This window comes from Rhinolophus hipposideros (genome assembly GCF_964194185.1).
Source record: "Rhinolophus hipposideros genome assembly, chromosome: X".
In the NCBI taxonomy this organism is placed as follows: Eukaryota; Metazoa; Chordata; class Mammalia; order Chiroptera; family Rhinolophidae; genus Rhinolophus; species Rhinolophus hipposideros.
The window spans coordinates 95,152,984-95,179,165 of NC_138046.1; the positions used below are offsets into that span (position 1 = coordinate 95,152,984).

General features: G+C 38.7%; 1 protein-coding gene across 2 annotated transcripts in view; it reads left to right on the forward strand.

Annotated features, from left to right (window-relative positions):
• The window catches only part of MED14 (mediator complex subunit 14), a 76,600-nt gene that overhangs the window by 44,626 nt on the left and 5,792 nt on the right, over window positions 1-26,182 (forward strand). The window contains exons 17-28 of one of the 2 annotated variants that reach the window (XM_081043311.1): window positions 6,795-6,955; window positions 7,054-7,200; window positions 8,301-8,392; window positions 9,305-9,457; window positions 9,768-10,037; window positions 14,537-14,677; window positions 16,159-16,270; window positions 19,486-19,617; window positions 21,547-21,729; window positions 22,663-22,898; window positions 24,832-25,011; window positions 25,103-25,210. In XM_081043311.1, coding sequence (XP_080899437.1) covers window positions 6,795-6,955; window positions 7,054-7,200; window positions 8,301-8,392; window positions 9,305-9,457; window positions 9,768-10,037; window positions 14,537-14,677; window positions 16,159-16,270; window positions 19,486-19,617; window positions 21,547-21,729; window positions 22,663-22,898; window positions 24,832-25,011; window positions 25,103-25,210 — 1,915 coding nt within the window. The remainder of the gene's footprint in view (window positions 1-6,794; window positions 6,956-7,053; window positions 7,201-8,300; window positions 8,393-9,304; window positions 9,458-9,767; window positions 10,038-14,536; window positions 14,678-16,158; window positions 16,271-19,485; window positions 19,618-21,546; window positions 21,730-22,662; window positions 22,899-24,831; window positions 25,012-25,102; window positions 25,211-26,182) is intronic. The other variant, XM_081043312.1, reaches the window with a different exon arrangement.

The window sequence follows — 26,182 nt, forward strand, 5'->3', positions numbered from 1 at the left end:
TATAAGTGTTTTGTTTTCCTTAGTTTTTCCTTGAGGATGCTCCAGATAGATGTCGTATAAAGCCAGTGTCCTTGCTTTTCTTTTTTATTTCAATTAAAGTTTATTGGAGTAACGATTGTTAATAAAGTTACATAGATTTCAGGTGTACAATTCTGTATTACATCATCTATAAATCACATTGTATGTTCACCACCCAGAGTCAGTTCTCCTTCCATCACCATATATTTGATCCCCCTTACCCTCGTCTCCCACCCCCCAACCCCTTACCCTCTGGTAACCACTAAACTATTGTCTGTGTCTATGAGTTTTTGTTTCTCATTTGTTTGTCTTGTTCTTTTGTTGTTTTTAGTTCATATACCACGTATCGGTGAAATCATATGGTTCTCTGCTTTTTCTGTTTGACTTATTTCTCTTAGCATTATAGTCTCAAGATCCATCCATGTTGTCACAAATGGTCCTATTTCATCTTACCGCCAAATAGTATTCCATTATGTATATATCCCACAACTTCTTTATCAGTTCATCTATCGAAGGACATTTTGGTTGTTTCCATGTCTTCGCCACCGTAAACAAAGCTGCAATGAACATTGGAGCACACGTGTCTTTATGAATAAATGTTTCCAGATTCTTGGGGTAGATACCCAGGAGAGGGATTGCTGGGTCATACGGTAATTCTACTCGTAATTACTTGAGGAACTTTCACACTGCCTTCCATAGCCAATGCACCAGTCTGTATTCCCACCAACAGTGTGAGAGTTCCTTTTTCTCCACAGCCTCTCCAACACTTCTTACTATTTGTCTTGTTGATGATAGCCATTCTAACTGGGGTGAGGTGATATCTCGTGGTTTTTATTTGCATTTCTCTGATGATTAGTGATGTTGAGTATTTTTTCACATGTCTATTTGTCATTTGTATGTCCTCTTTGGAGAAATGTCTGTTCAGGTCCTCTGCCCATTTTTCAATTGGGTTTTTTGTTTTTCTGTTGTTGAGTTGCATGAGTTCCTTGTGTATTTTGGATATTAGCCCTTTATCGGAGGCACTGTTTGCAAAAATCTTCTCCCATTCAGTTGGTTACCTCTTTATTTTGTCGATGGTTTCTTTTGCTGTGCAGAAGCTTTTAAGTTTCATATAGTCCCATTCATTTAATTGAGCGTTTACTTCGCTTGCCTTTGGAGTCAAATTCATAAAATGTTCTTGGAACCCAAGGTCCATAAGTTTAGTACCTATGTTTTCTTCTGTACAGTTTATTGTGTCAGGTCTTATGCTTAAGTCTTTGATCCATTTTGAATTAATTTTGGTACATGGTGACAGATAGCAGTCCAGTTTCATTCTTTTGCACGTGGCTTTCCAATTCTCCCAGCACCATTTATTGAAGAGGCTGTCTTTCCTCCATTGTATGTTTTTAGCTTCTTTGTCAAAAATTGTCTGTCCATATTTATGTGGTTTTATTTCTGGGTTCTCAATTCTATTCCATTGGTCTATGTGTCTGTTTTTCTGCCAATACCAAGCTGTTTTGATTATTGTAGTCCTGTAGTACAAGCTAAAGTCAGGGAGTGTGATACCTCCAGTATTGTTCTTTTTTCTTAATATTGCTTTGGCTATTCGGGGTCTTTTGTGGTTCCAAACAAACCTGATGACTTTTTGTTCTATTTCTTTTAAAAAATGCCATTGGGATTTTGATGGGGATTGCATTAAATCTGTATATTGCTTTGGGTAATATGGCCATTTTAACTATGTTGATTCTTCCAATCCATGAGCTTGGAATGTCTTCCCATTTCTTTGTGTCTTCTTCAATTTCTTTTAAAGATGTTTTACAGTTTTCAGCATATAGGTTTTTCATATCCTTGGTTAAGTTTATTCCTAGGTGTTTTATTCTTTTTGCTGCAATTGCAAAAGGAATTGTTTTCTGTATTTCTTTTTCTGAGATTTCATTGTTAGTATGTTAGGAATGCAATGGAATTTTGTACGTTGATGTTGTAGCCAATAACTTGACTGTATTTGTTGATTGTTTCTAATAGCTTTTTGGTGGAGTCTTTAGGGTTTTCCTTACATAGCATCATGTCATCTGCAAAGAGTGACAATTTAACTTCTTCATTTCAATTTGGATGCCTTTTATTTCTTTCTCTTGGCTGATTAGTCTGGCAAGGACTTCCAACACTATGTTGAAAAGCAGAGGTGATAGGGGACAGCCCTGTCATGTTCCTGAACGTAGAGCAAAGGGCTTCAGTTTTTTACCATTAATTATGAGATTAGCTGAGGGTTTGTCATATATGGCCTTTATTGTGTTAAGGTATTTTCCTTCTATACCTATTTTATTAAGTGTTTTAATCATAAATGGGTGTTGTATCTTGTGAAATGCTTTTTCTGCATCAATTGATAAAATCATATGATTTTTGTCCTTTATTTTGTTTATGTGATGTATCACATTGATGGATTTGCGGATGTTGAACCATCCTTGTGCCTCGGGGATGAACCCCACTTGGTAGTGATGAATATTCTTTTTAATGCATTGTTGTATTCGATTTGCTAGAATTTTGTTTAGGATTTTTGCATCTGTATTCATCAGAGATACTGGTCTGTAGTTTTCTTTTTTTGTGTTGTCCTTACCAGGTTTTGGTATCAGAGTAATGTTGGCCTCATAAAATGAGTTAGGGATTACTATCTCTTCTTCAGTTCTTGGAAAGAGTTTGAGCAGGATTGGTATTAGATCCTCTTTGAAGGTTTGGTAGAATTCACTAGTGAAGCCATCTGGTCCCGGACTTTTGCTTTTGGGAAGGTTTTGGATGACTGATTTCAATTTCGTTACTGGTGATCGGTCTGTTTAGATTTTCCAATTCTTCATGGTTCAGCCTAGGAAGGCTATATGTTTCTAAGAACTTGTCCATTTCTTCTAGGTTATTGAATTTGTTGGCATATAGTCCTTCATAGTATTCTTGGATGATCCTTTGTATTTCTGTGGCGTTTGTTATAACTTCCCCTTGTTCTTTTCTGATTTTATTAGTATCTTCTCTTTCTTTTTATCTTAGTGAGTCTAGCCAAGGGTTTGTCGATTTTGTTAATCTTTTCAAAGAACCATCTCTTTGCCACATTGATTTTTTCTATTGTCTTTTTGTTCTCTATTTCATTTAGTTCTGCTCTGATTTTTATTATTTCCTTTCTTCTGCTGACCTTGGGTTTCATTTGTTCTTCTTTTCCTAGTTCTTTAGGGTGTAACATGAGGTTATGTGGGATTTTTCTTGTTTCTTGAGATAGGCCTGTAATTTTATAAATTTCCCTGTTAAAACTGCTTTCGCTGCATCCCAAAAATTTTGGTAGGATGTATTTTCATTCTCATTTTTTTCTATGTATGTTTTGATCTCTCCTATAATTTCTTCTTTGGCCTTTTCATTCTTTAAGAGTATGTTGTTTAATCTTCAAGTATTTGTGGTGTTTCCTGCTTTCTTTTTGTGGTTGATACCCAGTTTCAAAGCCTTGTGATCACAGAATATGCTTGGTATGATTTCAATCTTCTTAAATTTGCTGAGGTTAGTTTTATGTCCCAATATATAGTCTATCCTTGAGAATGTTTCATGTATACTAGAGAAAAATACATAGTCTGATGTTTTTGGGTGAAGCTCTATAAATGTCAATTATTTCCGTTTCATCTAATGTGTCATTCAGGGCTGCTATTTCATTATTTTCTGTTTGGATGATCTATCCATAGCTATTGATGTATTTAGGTCCCCTAGTATAATTGTGTTTTGGTCAATTTCTCCCTTTAGTTCTGTTAGTAGTTGCTTAGTATATTTCAGTGCTCCCTGATTGGGGGCATAAATATTGATGACTGTTATGTCTTCTTGTTGTATAGTCCTCTTTACCGTTATGAAATGTCCATCTTGGTGTCTTGTTACCTCTTTCACCGTGAAGTCTGTTTCATCTGATACCATTATGGCTACACCTGATTTTCTCTGGATACCATTTGCTTGGAGTGTCAATTTCCACCCTTACTTTGAGTCTATGCTTGTCCTTGTAGCTGAGATGTGTCTCTTGGAGACAGCATATGGTTGGGTTTAGTTTTTTGATCGAATCTACTACTCTGTGCCTTTTTATTGGTGAGTTCAGCCCATTTACATTTAGGGTGATTATTAATATGTGGGGATTTCCTATCATTCTACCTTTAGTTTTCTGGTAAGACTGTGTCTCCATTGTTTCTTTGCCTTTTTGTTGTTGTCTATTATTTCTGTGTGGTGGTGTTCTGTGATTTTTTTTTTCCTGTTTCTTCCTTTATTACAGTGTATATTTCAGTTTTGGATTTTTTTTGAGCAGTTACCATTAAGTTTATGTAAAGGAAAGTTTGATATTTAGAGTATTCCATTTTCTTCAGCATGCTTACTTTGTCTGTTCCGATGTTCCAGTTCAGGCCTTTACTCTCCCCCTTTTTATGTTTTCGTTACCACAAATTGTCCCTGTTGATGGTGGTCTAATAGCCTCCTTTAGTATTTCTTGTAGTGCACTTCGTGTATTAGAAAATTCCCTCAGCTTCTGTATGTCTGGAAAGGTCTTTATTCCTACTTCATATCTAAAGGATATCTTTGCTGGATATATTATTTTTGGCTCATGATTTCTCTCTTTCAATAGTTTGAATGTTTGGTTCCACTCCCTCCTGGCTTGTGGAATTTCTGCTGAGAAATCTGATGATAATCTAATTGGCTTTCCTTTGTAGGTTACCGTCTTCTTTTCCCTGGCTGCCTTGAGGATTTTTTCTTTGTCGTTAATTTTTGACAGCTTCACTACAGTGTGCCTTGGAGAAGGCCTGTTGTGGTTGAGGTAATTAGGTTCTACTTGCTTCTTGGATTCGCGGATCCAGTTCTTTCCATAAGTTTGGGAAGTTCTCATCAACTATTTGTTTGAATGTACTCTCTGTTCCGTTCTCCCTTCCCCTACTGATATGCCCATTATTCTTATATTGTTCTTTCTGATGGAGTCAGAGAGTTCTTGTAGAGTTCTTTCATTTCTTTTAAGTCTCAAGTCTCTTTCTTTTTCCATCCGTGTCATTTCCAGGTTTCTGTCTTCGATGTCACTGATTCTTTCCTCCATTTGGTCAACTCTGCTGTCTTTCCTCCATTTGGTCAACTGGCTATTTCATTCTTCATTTCTTCTATTGAGTTCTTAATTTCCAGACATTCTATTTGGTTCTTTTTTAAAATTTCAGTCTCTTTTGTAAAATGTTCATGTTGTTCTTTGATTGTGTTTCTGAGTTCATTAAACTGCCTTTCTATGTTTTTTTGCATCTCATTGAGTTTTTTCTGAACTGCAATCTTGTATTCTCTCATTTAAGTCACATGTTTCTGAATCTTTAAGTTCATTTTCTGGAGACTTTTTATTTTCTTTCTGAGCTGTCTTGTTGCCTTGGTTATTCATGGCAATTACTGATTTATTATTTCTCTTCTAGACATCTACAGGAGTGGGTTCTGCAACAGGTTGATAGGAAGAGGTCTTTCTTTTGTTTTCCAATACGTGTTGGTAGAATGTTTTATTTTCTCTCCGACTGCAGCCTTTTTTTCCTCTCTCACACAGTAGTGCTATGTTTTCTCTGCACTATTCCAGCTTCTCACACAATGGGGGGATTCCCTGGGAGACGGGCCTCTCCTCTGTTAATAGTTCGCCCGGGTCATAGGGCGCCACATCCCTGTGGGGGTGTGGAGAGCTTTTGAAGTTCCAAAGCTCTTCCTGCACCAGATTCAGAGCCCCTGTGTTTCAGCAGTTCTGTTTACTCCTGCAGGGATCTGCCCAGATAGGTGGGGCCAGGAGCGGGGTAAGTTGTGAGAGGTGGCCCAGAGCATTGGCGGCGACCACCACCACCACAGCCGGTCCTGCTTCCACAGCTCCCTCCCCTTTGCCGGATCTAGTTGGCCTGCGAATCTGTGTCTGCGGACAACAGTTCTCAGAACTGCAAATATTCTGTTCTTTTGATCTGACACTGCTTGTGTTTCGCTTCTAGCACCGGGCAGGTGGGGGCGGGGCGAGCTCTGAGAGGGTAGGGAGGAGGCGGCTAGTCTCCATGCCTAAGGCTTCCGTTCTCTGCTCGGCAGTGAGGGCTTAAACCACCGTTTTCAGCCTGCTTCCCTCAGTCTTTTGTCCGAGGTTTCTGCCGTGAGCGTTGGGTTCAGCCGTGTTATCTGCTGCCCCCTCAGTCCTGTGGGCCATAAGCGGAGCCCTAGCAGTCCGAGTCCTTCCCTCTCCCGCAGCTGCGGTAGTTCCGGGATGCAGCGAGCTCGGAGCCCTGAGCCAGGTCTGCGTCCTGCGCCCCCGGGGCTCCGTCTCCTCACTTCTCCCTTCCCTCCTACCCTGCTCGCGCAATTCTCCCATCTTTAGGTGAATTCAGTAGTGGGCCTCTTCGTCTTGCCTGTCTGCTGTGCAGGGAGTCCATTGTGGAGTTATAGCTGTTTAATTTGTTGTGAATTGTAGGGGAGATTTTCAGAGGCTCACCTCACACCGCCATTTTGATGACATCACTCCATGTCCTCGCTTTCTTCATTCTGAAGAATTGTTCTCTTTTCTAATAACAAGATTAAGGATGAAAAGAAACATCACTTTGTTAACATGAGAGTCCTAATCTATGTTGATGTGAATGGAAATGGGTTAATGCTATTAATTGCTGTGAATTGTATGAATTGCTTCCTTTTGCAGAATGTGCCTAATAGGGGAGTTTGAACTGAAACTATAATGTAGAGACCCTTCTTGTCATCATGGAGATTATACTTTTGTCTTTCTGTGATGTGAATATACTTGATATGCTATCTTTCATCACCAGAATTCCTCCGTGTAAGGGTGTAAATGAGGAAACCCAGAAAGCCCTGGACCGTTCTCTCCTCGATTGCACTTTCCGGTTACAAGGTAGAAATAATCGCACATGGGTGGCAGAGTTAGTGTTTGCAAATTGTCCACTTAATGGCACGTCTACCAGGGAGCAAGGTGAGATGCTTCACAAACTTAGTATTTGCACCTTTCTAGGTTTTATATATGTATAAATATATATCGATTGTTATCCATCTTCTCTTTTAATCCTTTAGGACCATCTCGGCATGTTTATCTGACATACGAAAACCTGTTGTCTGAACCTGTTGGTGGTAGAAAAGTGGTTGAAATGTTCCTTAATGACTGGAATAGCATTGCACGGTTATATGAGTGTGTGTTGGAATTTGCACGTTCTCTACCAGGTACATGTGATTTTAAAAAAAGCACCCCCCCCCTTTTTAACTTAAGTAAAACATGAACCGTGTAGGTAAAGATTTTGTAGGGTGTCAGATGGGCACATGTCTTATTAGGGAGACCACTTGTTGGACGGTGTAGATGCCTGACCACTGCACTGTATACCTGAAGCTGAAGCTGAATAATATTGAATGTCAACTATAATTTAATATATAGTCACGGGATATGGAGTACAGCATTGGGAATAGAGTCCATGGAATTGTAATAGATATATGCGATGCCAGAGGGGCAATAGATTGGGGGAGGAGAGTTATCACTTTGTGAGAGGTGAAATGTCTATTGCATTGTTTTGTATACCTGAAACTAATAATAATAATAATAGTGCACATTGTAAAAAAGAAAAAAATTAAGTATGTCTAATGAAAAATAAGTTTCCCGTTTAACTTAGGCTTTAATTTTCTTCCCGCAGAGACAATCACCTGTTAAGTTTCTTAGGTATCCAGTTGTTTGCACATAGGCATACCATATTGTAACAATAGTTGATACTTACTGAGCGTTTACTATGTGTATGTTTATTAGATACAGTGTAATAAACAGTTTGCTTGTGTTAACTCATTTACTCCTCACAGTCACCCTATGAGGTCGGTGAGTTATTCGTTATTTTACAAATGAAGGAAAGAAGTCACAGAGACTAAGAACTTGCTTAAGGCCACATACCTAGTAAATGGCAGAGCTGGGCTTGGAACCTCTAATCATCTTGTTACACTGCGTCAGTGTATCTCCACCCCTCCCTTGGCCCCTTTTGTAGAAATGGAAATGGAAGCCTGCTATCTATTTATGCTGTTGCTTTCTTCTTTCCTTTTTTTGAAAAATTACATATTTCGAGACATTTTAATCTAGGCACACAGTATTGCTAAAATGCCCTCCTTTTCAAATATATTTTTTTAAATTTTACATGTGTGATCTTTTTAAAAAAAAATTTATTTTTCAGTTACAGTTGACATACAATATTATATTAGTTTCAGGTATACAACATAGTGATTAGACATTTATGTAACTTACAAAGTTGCTTGTGTAATCTTAATCTTTTTGTTTCCTCTCTGCTTAGACATACCTGCTCATCTAAATATTTTCTCAGAAGTTCGTGTTTATAATTACCGAAAACTTATCTTGTGTTATGGAACCACCAAGGGAAGTTCAGTAAGTGTATGAATTAATTAAAACTGAAGTTTCTGTCATAATCTTTGAAAAATCAAGAATTTAAAAATTATGAAAACTGCTTTGTAATAATTGAGTGCTCCAGTAAAAATTAGGGATAAAATGGTAAATTTTAAATTGTTTGTTGATAGAGAGTATACTATAATGCTTAACTCTTTAAAATTGAAAATAAATTATAACCTCTTTGATAGGATATATAATCTTGAGTTTTGGACAAGGTAATGTAATTTGGTATTTGTATTTTTTCTTGATTGATTTCAAATCTGCTTAGCAATGTGGTTTTTATAATGAAGATTATGTATGAATGGTTTTGAACAATATGGCATGTCTGTGCTTTTGGCCACATGACTGTTTTTTGATCCTATTTTAATCTTGAAGATATTCCTCATAATCTATAGTTTCTTATTTTTTTCCCACCCCTTATGTAAAGCCCTAGAAATTTAGTCTAAAAGTTTAGCCAGCTAGTTTCTTTCTAGACTCTTTCACATCAGGCAGTATCAGAAATTACTTGAGTGTTTTAAAATCTATTTTAACTGTGTTGGGGTGGGTTCTTTTCTCTTTATGACAGTGCTTAGAGGGTGACTCTTCTTCAGTTCAAGAGAAGAATGAAAAACAGGAAACACCAATGATAATTTTTAAATAAAATTTAATCAAAATGTTTTCTTTAGCTCCTTCTCTTTCTGTTTTATTTGGTAGAAGTCGGCTGTCTATACATGCTCAGCGAACATACTGGTTTATAGTAACAGCACATCTGGAATTTAAAGAGTCCAGTCTGAGTTGCTTTCAAAAAAAGACCTCCTTTAGATCTTTGGAATTTTGCCTTACTGTTGAAACATTTTTTTGTTCTGTGTGAATCTGTTACTTAGTTTCTGAAACCTGTTCTCTTTGATTTAGATTAGTATCCAGTGGAATTCCATACATCAGAAATTTCACATTTCTTTGGGAACTGTTGGCCCAAACTCAGGTTGCAGTAACTGTCACAATACCATTCTCCATCAGCTTCAAGAAATGTTTAACAAAACACCAAATGTGGTTCAGTTATTACAGGTAATTAAATTTATTTTCTGTTTAAAAATAAGATACAGTCAGTGTTAATGTCTCATGTAAAACTCAGAAATCATGTAGACTTGTCTTTAATGATGCGAGTGGGTACCTTTGTCTTTTAAATCTTGCACTCTTCTTGGAGAATTTTCTTTGATTCAAAGTGAACGCTGATCCAGTTTGCATTCTGTTCAAGGAAGAACTTTACAGACTGTGTCAGAAAGACATCTCATTTGTGACAGTTATACATGGAAAATTCTGAGGTTTTAGTATTTGTACAGAAACTCGTTGCTCTCACTGTGTTTGTTCATTATAGGTACTGTTTGATACTCAGGCTCCGTTAAATGCCATCAACAAACTCCCCACTGTGCCAATGTTGGGCTTGACCCAGAGAACCAACACTGCGTACCAGTGCTTCTCCATCCTGCCGCAGTCGTCCACCCACATCAGACTGGCCTTCAGAAACATGTATTGCATTGATATATACTGCCGGAGTCGGGGCGTTGTGGCAATACGGGATGGTGCCTATAGTCTTTTTGATAATAGCAAGTTAGTTGAAGGATTTTATCCTGCTCCAGGACTAAAGGTAACAGACTTCAGTGTTACAGCATGAATAAACATAAATATGATCTGTCAAACGATTCCTTCGAGGGGGATATAATGGAGAAAGCAACACATTCCTGTTTAAATGTAGTAAGTGGCCATGTTAATGCATCACCTCTGCAACTTTACTCTGAAGGAGCCAGAAGTTCTACTAAAGTGCTGTGCTGATGTATATGAGATGATAAAATGTCCTTTCCTTTATTTCCTTATCCTGTAATTAGTAAAGGGGAAGATAGTGAAGAGAGTCCTATTTGCCATTTGGAACTTTAAAAGTAGTCTTTGTCATTGATTATTGAGAAAGTTTGATTCATCAGTTCAACTATGATGCTTTTTTAAAATATGGGGTCCTTGGCCACACAATCCCTGGAGATCCTGATATAATAATAGCTCAGTTGCGTATAGTTTAGAGTCAAATAGTTGCAAATGGCTTGTTTTGAAAATTGGTCCCCTGCAGCCCTCTCTTGCCATTTTCCTGCTGTGTTTTCAACTCTTATATAGCTGATTCTCTTATCTCTAAATAGCATGTTTATGTTGCTGTTCGTTGACTTCTTAGTTGTGGACATTGTCTGAGTCTCATAATGGAAGATAAGGATTTAATTCTTTTTTAATGCTTTCTTGTATGCCCCTTCCTCATTCCAGGCTGCTTTCAGTACACATACACCTTATTCCTTTTCTCCTATCCTTGCAATATGGTTAAGGTAGCAATTTTGATTAGATAACTTTTCAGTGTTCACATTATTGTGCATATATAAACACTGTTCTATCAAACTTACTATGATTATTCTTTCCCTTAGTATGTTCACCTATCAGATACCTTACCAGTTTCATCTTGAAGAAATCTCTTCCACAGTCCTCTGACCTCCAATCTGGAATGGTAGCGCTGCAGACCTTTTACATAATTTTGACTTAGGAATCTGCAGAAGGATAGTGAAAGGGGAGATTCTTTCACTTCTCTCTTGTGTTGTATGCCCTGTGGCTTGGACCCCATGTCTTTTTCTTGTTTTACTCCATTGTTTTTGTGTAATACTTTCTACGTAGCTTCCTGGGAGAAGGTACATGGGAGATGGGAGGTTAATTTGCAACGTTGTATGTCTGAAACTGTCTTTAGTTTATCCTCATCTAATTGAGAGAGTGGCTAGGTGTGGAATTCTAGGTTGCAATCATTTTGAAGGCATTAGCTTCCATTGTGACTGTTGAGAAGTTTAATTCTGTTGAAATTCTTGAACCTTATGTGACTAAGTAGGCTCTTTCGGTCTGAAAGCTTGTATCATTTTACTCGGGGGAATTTCCTTGCATTGTTTCTTGATTTTTTTTATTTTTTTTATTTATTTATATTTTTCCTGTTAGCTCTTTTTGGTACTCCTACTGTTCTGATGTTGGACGTCCTGGATTCATCCTCTAATTTTCCATTTTTTACATCTTTGTTTTTGGGAGAGTTCCTCATTATTTCCTTTTATCCTTCTATTTTTCATTTCTCCCAAGGCTTTTTTTTTTTTTTTTTGCCATCTTTTAAAAATTTTCCAACCGTTCTTTTTTGCTTCTAATTGTTCATTTTATGACATCCTGTTCCATATGGCTAAATGATCTTGTCTTACCTCTTCGTACATAATCTCCATTTCATCTACCCTGCTTTTTTTGTTCTCTTTTATGTTGGTGTCTTTCTTCAAATATTAAGTGATTCTTAACTCTGCTCTTATTTAAAGTGAGACTTGTGGACTGGTCTTCACTGCAGGGTGATCTCCTTGGGTAAGTCCCATTGACAGTAGGTACTTTTGTTAGGTTAGTGTGAGTACTGAAAGAAGTTTCCAAGTCTCTGCAGAGATAGTGTACATCTGGCTTCCAATTTTTGACAAGTTAAATAAGAGAAGGAAACTAGTATTTTCAACATTCAATATGTAATCCTTAATCTCCATTTTTAATATGGTACCCCTTCTCTCAATTATTCTAGGGTCCCCCAAGTCAGAGACCCTCTGCCAGGGTGGTAGAGGTCAACCTAACTCAGTGGAAGTGACAGTGGCTCTGGAAGGGTTTCATTGTCTCTTTTTTTTTTTTAAATGGAGGTACAATTGACATATAACATATTAATTTCAGGTATACAACATAATGATTTGATATTTATACTGCTAAATGTTCACAAGTCCAGTTACCATCTATCAGCAAAATTAAAAATTCTTTTTTCTTGTGATGAGAACTCACAAGATCTACTCTTAGCAACTTTCAAATATGCAACACAATATTATTGACTATTGTCACCATGCTGTACATTACATCTCCATGACTTACTTATTTTATAAGTGGATGTTTGTAACTCTTGACCCCCTTAACCCCCTAACCTCCTTCCCCTCTGGTAATCACCAAGCTATTCTCTGTATCTATGAGTTTTGTTTTTTAGATTTCCCATATAAGTGAGATCATACAGTATTTGTCTTTCTCTTATCTGACTTCATTTTGCCTAATAGCCTCAAGGTCCACCCATGTTGTCACAAATGGCAAGATTTTATTCTTTTTTATGGCTGAGTAGTATTCTGTGTATGTGCGCACACCACATTTTTATCCATCGATGGACACTTAGGTTGTTTCCATATCTTGGCTACTGTAATAATGCTGCAGTGAACATAGGGGTGCGTACATACACCTCTTTGAATTAGTATTTTCATTTTCTTAAGATAAATACTCAGAAGTGGTGTCGTTCAGTCATATGGCAGTTCTATTTTTAATTATTGAGGAACCTCCATACTAGTTTCCGTAGTGGTTACATCAATTTACATTCCCATCAACAGTGCACGAGGGTTCCCTTTTCTCTGCATCCTTGCTAACACTTGTTATTTTCTCTTGTTTTTTTTTTTGTTTGTTTGTTTGTTTGATAATAGGCATTCTAACAGGTGTGAGTGATATCTGTCTCATTATGGTTTTGATTTGCATTTGCCTGGTGATTAGTGATGTTGAGAATCTTTTCATGTGCTTTGTGCCTTGTTTGCCAAATCTTTTTGGTTTCAGTGCCTCTTAGTCACCCAGTCCATCTGTTTTTGGTTCCACCTTCATCCCCATTTCAGAGGTATCTGGTGCTGCCAGTGCCTACGTGTCTTGAAGATCTGGACGGAAATAGTTTTGCTTCTTGGCTTTTCCACTGCTTGCTTGGGATACAACTTCCTCACATCCGGTGGTTTCGTTACCACTCAGCCATCTGCTCTGCAGCCTCCGGAATGTGTTGATATTATTCTCTTCTGCCATTCTTTTTGTCTTTGACTTATTGCTTAAAAAAATCTTTTTATAGGCGTTTCAGTGGGGTATTAGGAAAAGACGAAATGTGTGTTGTGAATCCATCGTCTTTAATTAGAAATTAGACTGTTTACTTCTAAAAGCTTTCAGTGATTCTGATAAGCTTATGATCTATATTTTTGAAGATTGGGAAGATGGAGTGTTAAAAGAAATAATCTGCTTGAGACCCAAACTCTGGTAGCCTTGCTTAACTTTTTTTTTTTTTTTTTTTTCAAAGATTTTATTGGGGAAGGGGAACAGGACTTTATCGGAGAACAGTGTGTACTTCCAGGACTTTTTTCCAAGTCAAGTTGTCCTTTCAGTCTTAGTTGTGAAGGGCGCAGCTCAGCTCCAGGTCCAGTTGCCGTTGCTAGTTGCAGGGGGTTCAGCCCACCATCCCTTGCGGGACTCGAGGAATCAAACTGGCAACCTTGTGGTTGAGAGCCCACGCTCCAACCAACTGAGCCATCCGGGAGGCAGCTCAGCTCAAGGTGCTGTGTTCAATCTTAGTTGCAGGGGACAGAGCCCACCATCCCTTGCGGGACTCGAGGGGTTGAACTGGCAACCTTGTGGCTGAGAGCCCACTGGCCCATGTGGGAATTGAACCAGCAGCCTTCGGAGTTAGGGGCATGGAGCTCCAACCGTCTGAGCTACCGGGCCGACCCCAGCCTTGCTTAATTTTTGATGACTCATCTTATAAAACAAGACTCCCACACTTGACGTTTCAAAATTAAGTCATAGTAGATAAAAAGGGAAAAGATGACTTAGTTTCTCTATTCCGTTTTCCTCTGTCACATTTTCTAGCTGAAAAAGTGAGAACTCTCAATAAGTAGGAAATTTTCCAAGTCATTAAAGTTACTTAAATGGCCAACTTTTCATTTTTCCCCCCATTTCTGGATCGAAGTTCATAAGAAAATATTTTGACCTGGTGTTAAGAGGTGCCAGGGTGTACTTCTTTATTCAGCTTTTTGCTTACACAGTACTTCTTAGCTGATATGATTTTTTAACTTAGATGTTTTTGTGGCGGTGGTGAATTGTTTTCCTAAATTTCCCTCCTTCAAAATTACCAATATCTCTTTCAGGTTGTCCTAGTAATAGTGACTGTATTATATTTACATTTCAGAGATAGACATAATGTATTTCTGTTAAAATATTATAAATAATTAAAAGAACCACACTAAAGTTAGGTAAAATAATCTAAATTTTACCTGTTTATATCCATAGACATTCCTGAATATGTTTGTTGACAGCAATCAGGATGCTCGAAGACGGTCTGTAAATGAGGATGATAATCCCCCTTCTCCCATCGGAGGAGATATGATGGATTCTCTAATCTCACAACTCCAGCCACCACCCCAGCAACAGGTGATATTCCTGAAGGCATCACATTTGTTTAACTTAAGACGTTAACTTTGTAGAAGTTAAGGTTCTACAGTTGTCTGGGCTTATTTGTTGAAAGGCACAGAGGTCCTTGGTGGGCATAAGATGTCCAGGAAATCCTTATGAAAAAATAGTGACAGCGAGAGATGAGGAGGCGTCCAGTGATGTGAAGTTAAAGAGTACCAGAAATAGCATTCACCATACTGGCAATAGCATTAACCTCAGACTCGTGCATTTAAAATGATGTCAGGTGATCTCCCATGTGATCACAAAAGGGGATATCCAAATGGCTAACAAGCATGGGAAAGGTGTTCAAGGTCATTTGGCATCGCAGAAGTACAAATGAAAAGCACAATGAGATAATATTCCATACCCACAAAAATGGCTTTAAGAAAAAAAAAATAATCCTTGCCAACATTTGGTATTAGGAGCAACTGAAACTCTCTCTTTCTACTGAAGGGTTTGTAAAATGAAACAACTACCTTGCAGTGGTGTTGAACAGTATTCCAGAGGGCTAAAGCTGAATGCTATGCATACCTGTGACTTACCAATTCTGCTCTTATGTATATATACGCAACAGAAATGCATTAAAAAGCACAAGAACGTTCATAGTAAACATTATTTATCAAAAAAATTGTAAGCAACCTAAATATCCAGCAACAGTGGAATGAGTGAATAAATTAAGATATACAGTGGAATACTTTACAGAAATGAGAAAGCAAACTATTGCTACATGCAACAATATGGTGAATTTCACTGACTTAATGTTGAACAAAAGAAGCCAGATACCATGTATATAATGAGTACATTCAGTATTTATATGAAATGCAAAACCAAAATTGAGTGATGGAAGTCAGAATAGTGCTTACCTTTGGGGAGGCGATAAAGACTTGGAAGGTATGTAAGAGAGGCCTTGGGTTCTGGTAATGTTTTTCACTATCTTGGTCTTTGTGGCAGTTACGTTTTAGGTGAAAATTCATCTCGTGGGACATTTAAGATTTGTGCACTTTACTATATATGATTCGTACCTCAGTTTTAAAAAATAGACTAGAAAGGATTATGTTGTCTTAGAGTTTTTATTACTGGAGATGAAGGTAAAGGTGAGTAGAGACCAGGTTTGAACTACCGTATTTCATTGTCTCTAAAATTCCACCAAATGTAAGATGCACTCTTTTTCATGTACTGCCAGAAACAACACTGCCAGGTAAACTATGACAGATACAGGGAGCGAAAAACCTCTTGAGGGATATAAGCAGTGGTATTGCAAGGTCAGAAATGAGGATGTTGCTATTTTTAAAACATTTTGAAAGTCAGGGAGTTTTTAAAAACTTGTGTTATTGATGTGTATTTGCACATCTTCATGAAGTGTGTGAATGTTAACAGTGTGACCTTTTATTGGGGAAAGCCACACACTCATACAATATGTGGTTGGCCATTTTACAAACATTTAATTTTCTTCTTTTCAGCCATTTCCAAAGCAGCCAGGATCATCAGGTGCTTATCCTCTTACTTCACCCCCTACATCTTACCATAGCACAGTTAGCCAGTCTCCCTCTATGATGCATACACAGTCTCCAGGTAAGATACTGCTTATTCCCTTGTCATGTCCACCTTCAAATCTAACACACACACACACACACACACATACACACATACACACTGCACATGTAGCCTTAGACTTCAGAGAGAACTTTTCTAGTCTGTGGCTAGATATTTGCCATTCATTCATTATGGTAGGGTTATGAAATCTGTGTTCACGATTCCAAAGCACTTGAAAAGATTTGGATTAAATGGAAGTGCCACCCAGAGCCAGACTCAGGGCACAACTCCAAGAAATGCTAATCACATGATCTGTGTCAGAAGTGAACAAACTGAGGTCTGTGGGCCAAGTACCGCCCTCCACTTGTTTTTGTAAATAGTTTCATTGAGACACAGCCACGCCCATTTATGTAGTGTCTGTGGCTGCTTTCCCGCCAGGATGACCCCTTTTAGCAAGTTTGCCGAGCCTGGTATATATGTAAACTATGCCCGCCCCTCAGAGTTGGGCAGTGCACAGCCTATTTGTTCAAACAAAGTGGCTCTATTGTCGGCCCCATGAAGTGCACTGGAAAATTGCTAGAGAATGCCAAAATTTTACTTTTCATTTTTTTAAATTCCTTCCCTTTTTATTATTATTATTTTTTGTTTTTTTAATTTTATTGGGGAATATTAGGGAACAGTGTGTTTCTCCAGGGCCCATCAGCTCCAAGTCGTTGTCCTTCAATCTAGCTGTGGAGGGCGCAGCTCAGCTCCAAGTCCAGTCACCATTTTCAATCTTTAGTTGCAGGGGGCGCAGCCCACCATCCCATGCGGGGAATTGAACCGGCAACCTTGTTGTTCAGAGCTCGTGCTCTAACCAACTGAGCCATCCGACTGCCCTTCCGGCAGCTCAGCAGCAGCTTATTGTCTTCAATCTAGTTGTGGAGGGCGCAGCTCACTGGCCCATGTGGGAATCGAAGCAACCCTGTTGTTCAGAGCTCGTGCTCTAACCAACTGAGCCATCCGGCCGCCCCACAATTTTACTTTTAACTGAACAGTTCTTTGCTATCGCTTACGCACTTGCTGTGTGCCACATGCTACATGTTGCTGAGGATTCAGCAGTGAGTCACATACCAGCCCTGCTCTCGAGCTTATCATCTAGCAAGGAAGACAGGTGTCACATTTCTTGGGTAGATGATCCCCTCCCTGCTCCTCGGAGATAGTTGGACTACAGATGAAGACTTGGAAGTTATTGTCATGTCACTGAAGGTCGTTGAAGCCCGAGTGGATGGGTGGGCTCAGCCCCTGAGGAGCACTGGCAGTCAACCGAGAAGGAGCAGCAGGTAGCGAGGACGAAAACAGGCGACACAGGCATAGAACCGATGGGGAGTGTGATTCTAGGATATGAGCTGAGACTGGTTTTGCACAGAAGATAGAAGAAATAAAATTATTTTGAAGTAATAATAGTACCAGACAGGTATATAGTGTTTACTATATGCCAAGCTCGTTGTAAGCACTTTACCCATTTAATCCCTGTAGCAAATCCATGGCATAGGTCCTGTTGTTATTCCCGTTTTACAGAGGAAAACTGAGGCATGGAGAAGTTAAGTCATGTGTCTAGGGCACACAGGTAAATAATAAATATAACTAAAGTTAATCAAGTTGATCAACATATTTATTGAAGGTAAGGCATTGCATTAGGTATTCTAGAACATGAAAATGAAACTCATAGTGGTAGAGAATTTGAAACTTGATGATATTGAGGGTAGTTATGGTAATGTAGCAAGTATTTGAATGTTGTACTTATTCATATAGTTTTGGTAGTCATAGTTCCCCTTTCATAATTCTAAATAAAACTAGTCCTGTGGCTGGATACCATGTTTCAGCTCACGTCTCCCAGTTTTTATATCTCCTCTATCTAGGCCTCTCCCCGGAATTCAAGTCCTGTATTTTCCAGCATTTCCATGTAGCTGTCTAGTGGACATCTGAAACTCAGCATGGCCAAAACCACTCCTGACCAATCCAGTCCCCCTCCCCACCCTGTGCTGCTCCTCCCACAGACACCCTTTCCTTCTGCTCCGGCCAAAGCCATTACAGCCATGTTGGACTCCTCATCCTCTCACACCCGCATTCAGTCCGGTACCACATACTGTCAGCACTATCTTCAGAATTTATCCAGAATCTAACCACTTTTCACCATCTCAGCTTTCGCCCTTTCCCAAGCCACTAACCCTCTCTCACCTGGATGATTGCAGTTCCCTCTAACTGGTTTCCCTGTCCTTGCCCTATAGTCTGTTTTTCACACAGCAGCTACAGTGATCCTTCTGAACAGAAGTTAGTTCATGACTCCTCTGCTCCACACTCCGCAGTGGCTTTATTTCATTCAGGGTAAACCCTAAGTCCTTAGAGTAGCTTACAAGTCCTTAGTGTGATCTAGGACCACCCCCGCCTCTCTCGGACCTCATCCCCTCCCCCACTCCCCCCTGGCTCACTCTGTTCCAGTCACACTGGCCGCCTCTCTGTTATTTATAACTGCTGCTACCTTTGGAGCCTTTGCAGTAGTTCTTCTGTTTGCCTGGAATATCTTATCCCCTGGATATCCTCATGCCGTATCTCTCACTTCTTCGTGTCAGCTCACGTGTCCCTTTCTTGGAGAGGTCTTCTCTGATTGCTTTATAGAAAGAACAGTGCCCACCTCTGCCACTGCACAGTATCGCCCCCTTACCTTGCCTTGTTTTTGTCCACAGCACTTACCACTACCTGACATATACCAGGGCTGCCAAAAAACGTATACACATGCCTTGTATTCATCTTGTGTTATTGGTATATATTGAATATTACAATTTTAATACAAATTTTTCCTTTCTTAAAATGTGTATACATTTTTGGGGGGGCACCCTCTGTATTTGTTAGTCTTTCTCGTTCTACTAGAATATACATTCCATGAGGGCAGGAATTTTTGTCTCTTGTTACCTGCTGCTTCCCCAGTGCCTGCAGTACTTGGCATGAAGTTGATACTCATGCCTACTTGTTAAATGAGTGAATAAAAAGTACACTGGATGTTTAAAAAAAGGATTAGTCAATATAAGAGCTAGAATTTGGGCCCCGTAGAATTGATCTCTCTTTCAATAATGAAATTGTTCCAGTTTTCCTTTGTGCTATTTATGGCAGCTTTACTACTTGTTTCTTTAGTCTGTAAAGTCTTAACTTGGGGTCCTTTGACAGGACATAATATGTGTCCTGCAAGATCATCTATAATTATTTTCCTTTATTAGGAAATCTGCATGCCGCCAGCTCCCCCAGTGGGGCTTTGAGAGCCCCTTCACCAGCGTCATTTGTTCCAACTCCTCCCCCATCCTCGCATGGAATCTCAATAGGACCAGGGGCCAGTTTTGCTAGTCCACATGGTGAGTCCGTACATGGAAATCGCTGTAGCATAAGAGTGACATGAAAGTAGTTTTTGTTAAATAAATTATTTTCTTACTGCAAATTTAGTGCTTGTTGATTGGGGAAATAGCAAAAGAAAATAAATTTTTTTTTCTTTTTTTTTTTTTTTTAATTTATTTATTAGTTTCAGGTGTACAAGACAAAAATAAAATTTTTTTAATCACACTACACGGAGATTTACCAGTTAGTCTGTCTGCTTTGGACTCTCTCCCTTTCCCTCGCTTCGGCTCTTCCATCACTCATCCCCTGCTTGCCTGCCTGCTTGAAGCTCTGTTGCTCTTGCTTGCTCTCTACCCCTCTTTGTGTCTCCCCCCAAAATCCCCCCCCCCAAAAAAAATTGGGACCCTACCATATGTATTATTTTGAGACTTGAATTTTTTAACTCTTTAACTCAAAAATTCTATTTCAAATTGGTTCAGATAAATAAAGAATACAAGAGGTAGCCAGTGAGGTGTTTCCTTTTTATTCCACCAGCTAATCTAGTTCCTCTTCCCAGAGGTATTTTAATGTTATTCATTGCTTATTAATACATCTCTTGCAGAGAGATGTTTTATGCATACACGAGCAGATACTTGTAAGTGTTCTCTTCCCCTCTTTTACACACATGGCAGGCAGCATACTATTGCACATGGTGTTTAGTGCCTTAGTTTTTTCACTTAAATATATCATGAAGACCATGTTAAATCGTAACGAGCTTCCTCAGATTTTATAACTGGGTGGCATCTGTGATTTTACTCTTTACTATTAACATTTGCAAGAATGTTTCTGACAGTAAAAACTCTGTATCATCATACTACATGGCTTCATAGTGTCTCCTTGTTTGGGCATACCATAACTTAACTGTTCTCCTATTATGATAAGTTTAGAATGTTTCCATTTTTTCACAGCTAAAAATGGTGTTATCTATGCTCACACGATTATTTCCTTAAGTAAGTTCCTAGAAGTGGAATTGCTGTCTCAAAGGATGTGAGAAATTCTAAAGATTTTGAAACATTTTGCAAATTGCCCACCTGAAAGGCTATACCAATTTCCTCTAGTATCATACAAGAATGTCTGTTTTCCTGCATCATTGCCAACACAGGGTATTCTGATTTTTTAAAATCTTGGTCATTTTGATAGGTAAAAAATGGTATCTTATTTGATGTGCATTTATTAGTGAAGTTCATTGGTCTTTAGTGTTTCTTATTTTATGCCTGCCAGTTTATACCCTTTGCCTTTGTTCTTGTGTTTTTTTCTTACCAATTTGTAAGGACCGTTTACTCTCTGATATGGTAGAAGTATTTTCTCAGTTTGTCATTTGGTCACAAAGGGGTATAAATACGTTAAAGGTACCTGTCTGCAGGTTGACATTTAAATATCAAATTGTTCACAAAGTAACTGCTTTCAAAACTTGATTCTTTGGCTCATTTCTTAGTCAGTGTAGCCTTTACTAAATAAAGAAAATGGAAAATATCCCTCTCCTCAGCCTTCTCTGAGTAGAATGAAAACCATTTGTCAGGGTTAGTTTAAAAATAATAAAGATTTCTTTCCTTTAAGGAGCTTTCAGATTTTTTTTTTTTTTGGCTTAATATTTTCAAATATATAGTAGGTTGTTATATGGTGTCAATTATTACATATTACACATCTTAAAGCTTATGTGAAGGTAAAGGTAAATTTTATCCTTTCTCAGTCTTCATCTTTCTAATGTTTATATCATGTTTAAAAGTACATAAACTACACAAAAGAGAGATTCAGATGTGTCACTCGAAGGAACATCATGCTTCAGTGAAATAGCTTGCTGAAAAATAATAAAATTATCACCAGGTAGGGTCTAAGCATTTAAATGCTGTGCAATACTTCTCAGTTATTAAAATACAGGTTTTGAAAACCGTTTGTTTACTTGTTGACAGGAACCCTGGACCCCAGCTCTCCATACACTATGGTGTCACCAAGTGGACGAGCAGGAAACTGGCCGGGGTCTCCTCAAGTGTCTGGCCCATCACCAGCGACACGGTTGCCTGGTATGTCACCCGCCAATCCGTCACTACATTCTCCTGTTCCAGATGCTTCTCATTCCCCTCGAGCTGGAACAAGTGAGTGTAATCATTTTTATGTTTGCTTTTGGTTTAATCAACAAGTGACCTATTTTGTTTCATTCTCACGTTTGAAGATCATGAGCTACTTGTTGAAAGGGGATATTTAATAACTTCAACTTTTATCCATTTAGTAAATCAGTTGTAACAATAGTTAATTGGCAAAATCAGACAAAACATAAGAAAGAAATGTCTCCTCCAGAAGTCTTCTGAGGTAAGATCCAGTACCTCTGTTACGACTACTGCTTTAGCTGTAATACTAGACCTTAAAAGATACCTCAAGTTAACTGATAAAGGTTCTGCAGGTTAACACAGAAGGAAGAGTTGTACAAATATGTTAGCTTTTGCTGCCTGACTTTTAGTGGCTTAAAACAATTGTATGCTTACTCACCATTTTAAAGGTTGCTGAGCCCAGCGGGGTGATTCTTTCAGCCTCTGCTGGGCTCACTCATGCATCTGTGGTCAGCTCCGGGCTTGGCGGGGGCCTGGTTGATTTAGGATGCCCTCTGCTGGCAAGGCTTCTCTCTGCGCCGTGTGGTCTCAGACTTGATCATGAGCTTGTTCACCTGGTGACTGGACAGGAGGCTCCCAGAGAATGAAAAACCTAGGCTTGCAGCTGGCACTGCATCACTTCTGCTGCATTCTGTAGGCCACTGCGAGTCACAAAGCCAACCCAGATTCTAGGTGGAGAAATAGACTCCACCCCTCCTTGAAGGAAATGCGGCCAAGTCTCATTGCAAGGGAGTTGTCCACATGGAGAAAAACTGGCCATTTTTGCTAAGAGAAAGCTAATATATGATTGTTACACCACAAGGAGTAACTAAAACAGGATGGATTGCTGTAGAATATCAAAGGTTTGTAATAAAAGCAAAGCAAGGAACAATGAGGTGATATGTATTTATAAATGAAACAACATGTTTTCCTTCTCAAAAGGTTCCCAAACGATGCCAACAAACATGCCCCCACCTCGTAAACTACCTCAGCGCTCCTGGGCAGCCTCCATACCCACCATCCTTACTCACAGTGCCTTGAACATTTTACTGCTGCCCTCTCCAACGCCAGGCCTCGTACCTGGCCTGGCAGGTAGTTACCTTTGTTCTCCACTTGAGAGATTCCTTGGATCGGTCATCATGAGACGACACCTTCAAAGAATTATTCAACAAGAAACGGTATGGGTGCCTGGTGAACTAACTCATAAGTGGTGATTGTCAAAGGCAAGTGCTACGTTACCCCTCAGAACAGGATCTGAACTAAAGTGATAATTCCCTCGTCTCCTTTAACCAACTTGTTAGAATTATGCTTTCACCCAGCCCTAGCATTAAAAATGGATTCCATTATTTTCTTTTTCATTCTTATGTTAACATATTCCTTCATTTTATAATTTGCCATGCTGTGGTTAACATGGACCTGGAGCTAGGTCCGCACAGTACCATAGGACAGTGCGCCCAGGATCTGGCTTTGCAGAGAATAGCATGTGAGTAACTACTTGTTCTCTAGAATGCTTTTGCCGGCAGGCTGACTTTGAATCTGAGTCTCTATTGAGATCAAATTAATTATAATCACGAGGATAAACGCTGCTTTTTAAAGTGCACCAGTAATTGAATTGATTTAAAAACCCTTATAGAAAAGACCTTTTAACCTATTTTGCTATGGTGATACCTTTAGTTCAGAGTTGAGAGTACCCATTCTCGAGCCGGCTGCCTGAGCTTGTAGCCAGGCCCTGCCACCTGCTAGTAAGAGCTCGGGCAAATTTCTTCACCTTTTTGATAATAGTAGGTAATTCTCCCTAACTCATAACAGTTGTAGGAATTTGAGATATTTCATATAACGCCTATAGCATAACGTCTTGGTATTCCGTGCATATAGGTTATTTATAATTATTGTTGTTGATGTCTATATGTGTTAATGAGGTGGTAGTCAGAATAGTGAAGGTTGAAAATATCTACTCCAAGGATGGCACCAAGCGATTTTGTAACCTTTATATTCAGATTTGAAAAAAATAGAAGTTTTCACATAAGTTGAATAAATTAGCATTTAAAATGGTAATCATCAGACCTGTGATCTAGCCTCTACTCTGCCACTTTGAAACTCATTTTGCTCATTTGCATAATCATATTAGGCTAGAGCAGAGGTCAATAAACTGGGCCTAGAGGCGGGCAAGTCCTGCCCATCAGCTGTTTTCATAAATAAAGTTTTATTGGAACACAGCCACTTCCACTCAATTATGAATTGTCTTAAGGCCGCTTTCAGCTACAGTGGCATCATTGAGTGGTTGCAACAGAGTCCACATAGCCTCAAGTATTTACCAACCCCTTGGCTAGCATGAGGTCCCAATCCAGATCTAACGTTTTGTAATTGTACTCTTTATTCTTTTCTCCTAATATGCCATTGTTTTAAAAACTTGCTGTTGTGGGAAATTTTAAGCATATACAAAAGTAGAATTGAATAATAAACTTGTCTGTTCTCATCACCCACCTTCAACAATGAACACACACCGATATTGTTTCATCTATAGCTCCTCCCAAATTGTTTGATAGCAAATTCCAGACATCATTTCATCCATAAATACGATTTCATTATCATCAAATAATCTAGTTGGTGTCCAGATTTCCCGTTAAACCACTGTTTTCACAGTTTGAAACAGAATCCAAACAGGTTTTTAAGTCCCTTTCAAAACTATAGGTTCCCCCTCCACTTCTCACATAATTTATTTGTTGAAGAAACCATATCATTTGTCCTGGAGAGTTTCTCACAGTCTGGATTTTGCTGATTGCATCCCTTTGGAATCATTTATCATGTTCTTTGGCTTCCCTATTTCTATAATATGGATCAATCACGGGGATCTAACTACTGAATCCAGGCTCAAGTTGGTTGTTGCAAGAATATTTCATAGGTGGTGTTGTGCTCTTCCATCGAGAGACATATGATGTCTGATTGCCTTTGTTTGTGATGTTGTGATGCTCAGCGCCTAGATACCTTCGTTTAGGAACAGGTGTCAACTGAATTGTTCTCCTTTTGAAACAGTTCTCTAGGTAACATTTTCATGGTGTCTTCATCTTGCATGTTGGCCCACGTTAACTTGATGCATCCTTGTTTTTGCAGCTGCAGCTGATAAATTCCAATGAACCCGGGGTGATTATGTTTAAGACGGATGCGCTGAAATGCAGAGTAGCCCTTAGTCCCAAAACCAACCAAACACTTCAGCTAAAAGTGACACCTGAGAATGCAGGACAGTGGAAACCTGATGAACTTCAAGTTTTGGAGAAATTCTTTGAAACAAGAGTATGTGTTTGTTAATGCATAATTTTAATAAAATCAATGAAACAAGAGTCAAGGTAGAATGAAGAATAACTTGCTTTATTTATCCCTATAGGTTGCAGGACCTCCATTTAAAGCCAATACATTAATAGCCTTCACCAAGCTATTAGGAGCTCCTACACACATCCTCAGGGACTGTGTGCATATTATGAAACTGGAGCTGGTAAGTTACAGAGATACGTAAACTTTCATAGCCAGTTTGATTTGAGGAGTTTGGAGGTGGAGGGAGCAGTGTTTATTAGTTTTCACCCATTTAGGTCCTTCCATTTTTCTCTTAAATTCTTCTTAATTTCTAACTTAAATTTTGTCTTTGAATGGGTAACGCAATCCTCTTGTATCTTTTAAATTTAGAACATGATGCTGCAGTGGGAAATTTCCCATCCATCCCTGTCCAGCCATCTAGTTCCCTCTCCACAGGCAACCCGAGTTACCAGTGGCTTACCTTTTATAACAGCAAATACATTTAATATACACTCTTCCTACTCAGTAACCCTCCCGTGGTTTCTTCTAACACTGTTATAGATTCATTTTTTTAATTATTTAAATTTTTGATCCATTTTAAGTATATCTTGGTGTCAAATATGAGGTATGGATCCAACTTTTTCAGATGCCCCTAAATGCTCTAATACCATTTATCAAAAAAATCTTGTCATCTTCTCTGGGAGATTTTTAATCCCTCTTTTTTCCTGTGAAACTATACAATTACATAGATGGAATCCATATGACAGCTGATTATATTTTTCCAATCTTACAGTAGTCCTTTCATTTTAATGTTTCCAGTATTGTTTTGGGTAATTATAAATACCTCATTCCTTTTTTCACTTGGCGTTTTAATATCGGGACAGTAATGTTTCTTTGGTAATAGTCTCAATATTTGGCTTCTGCTCTGATAGGCTATAGGAAACATTATTTATGTCAGAAAATATCCATTTGGGTTTTTAAAGGAGTAAATATTTATGTGGCTAAAAAAAAGCACCAGTGGATATAATTTAAAATTATTAACACAATTTGACTAGTTTGTTTTACGAAGGAATTGGAAATGAGACTGGGGAGTCTAGACTGGCACCAGTTAAGAGCTTTGAATGCCAGGTGTTGATCCTGGGAGGGGGTGAGGGGAACAACACGTGTCACTGCT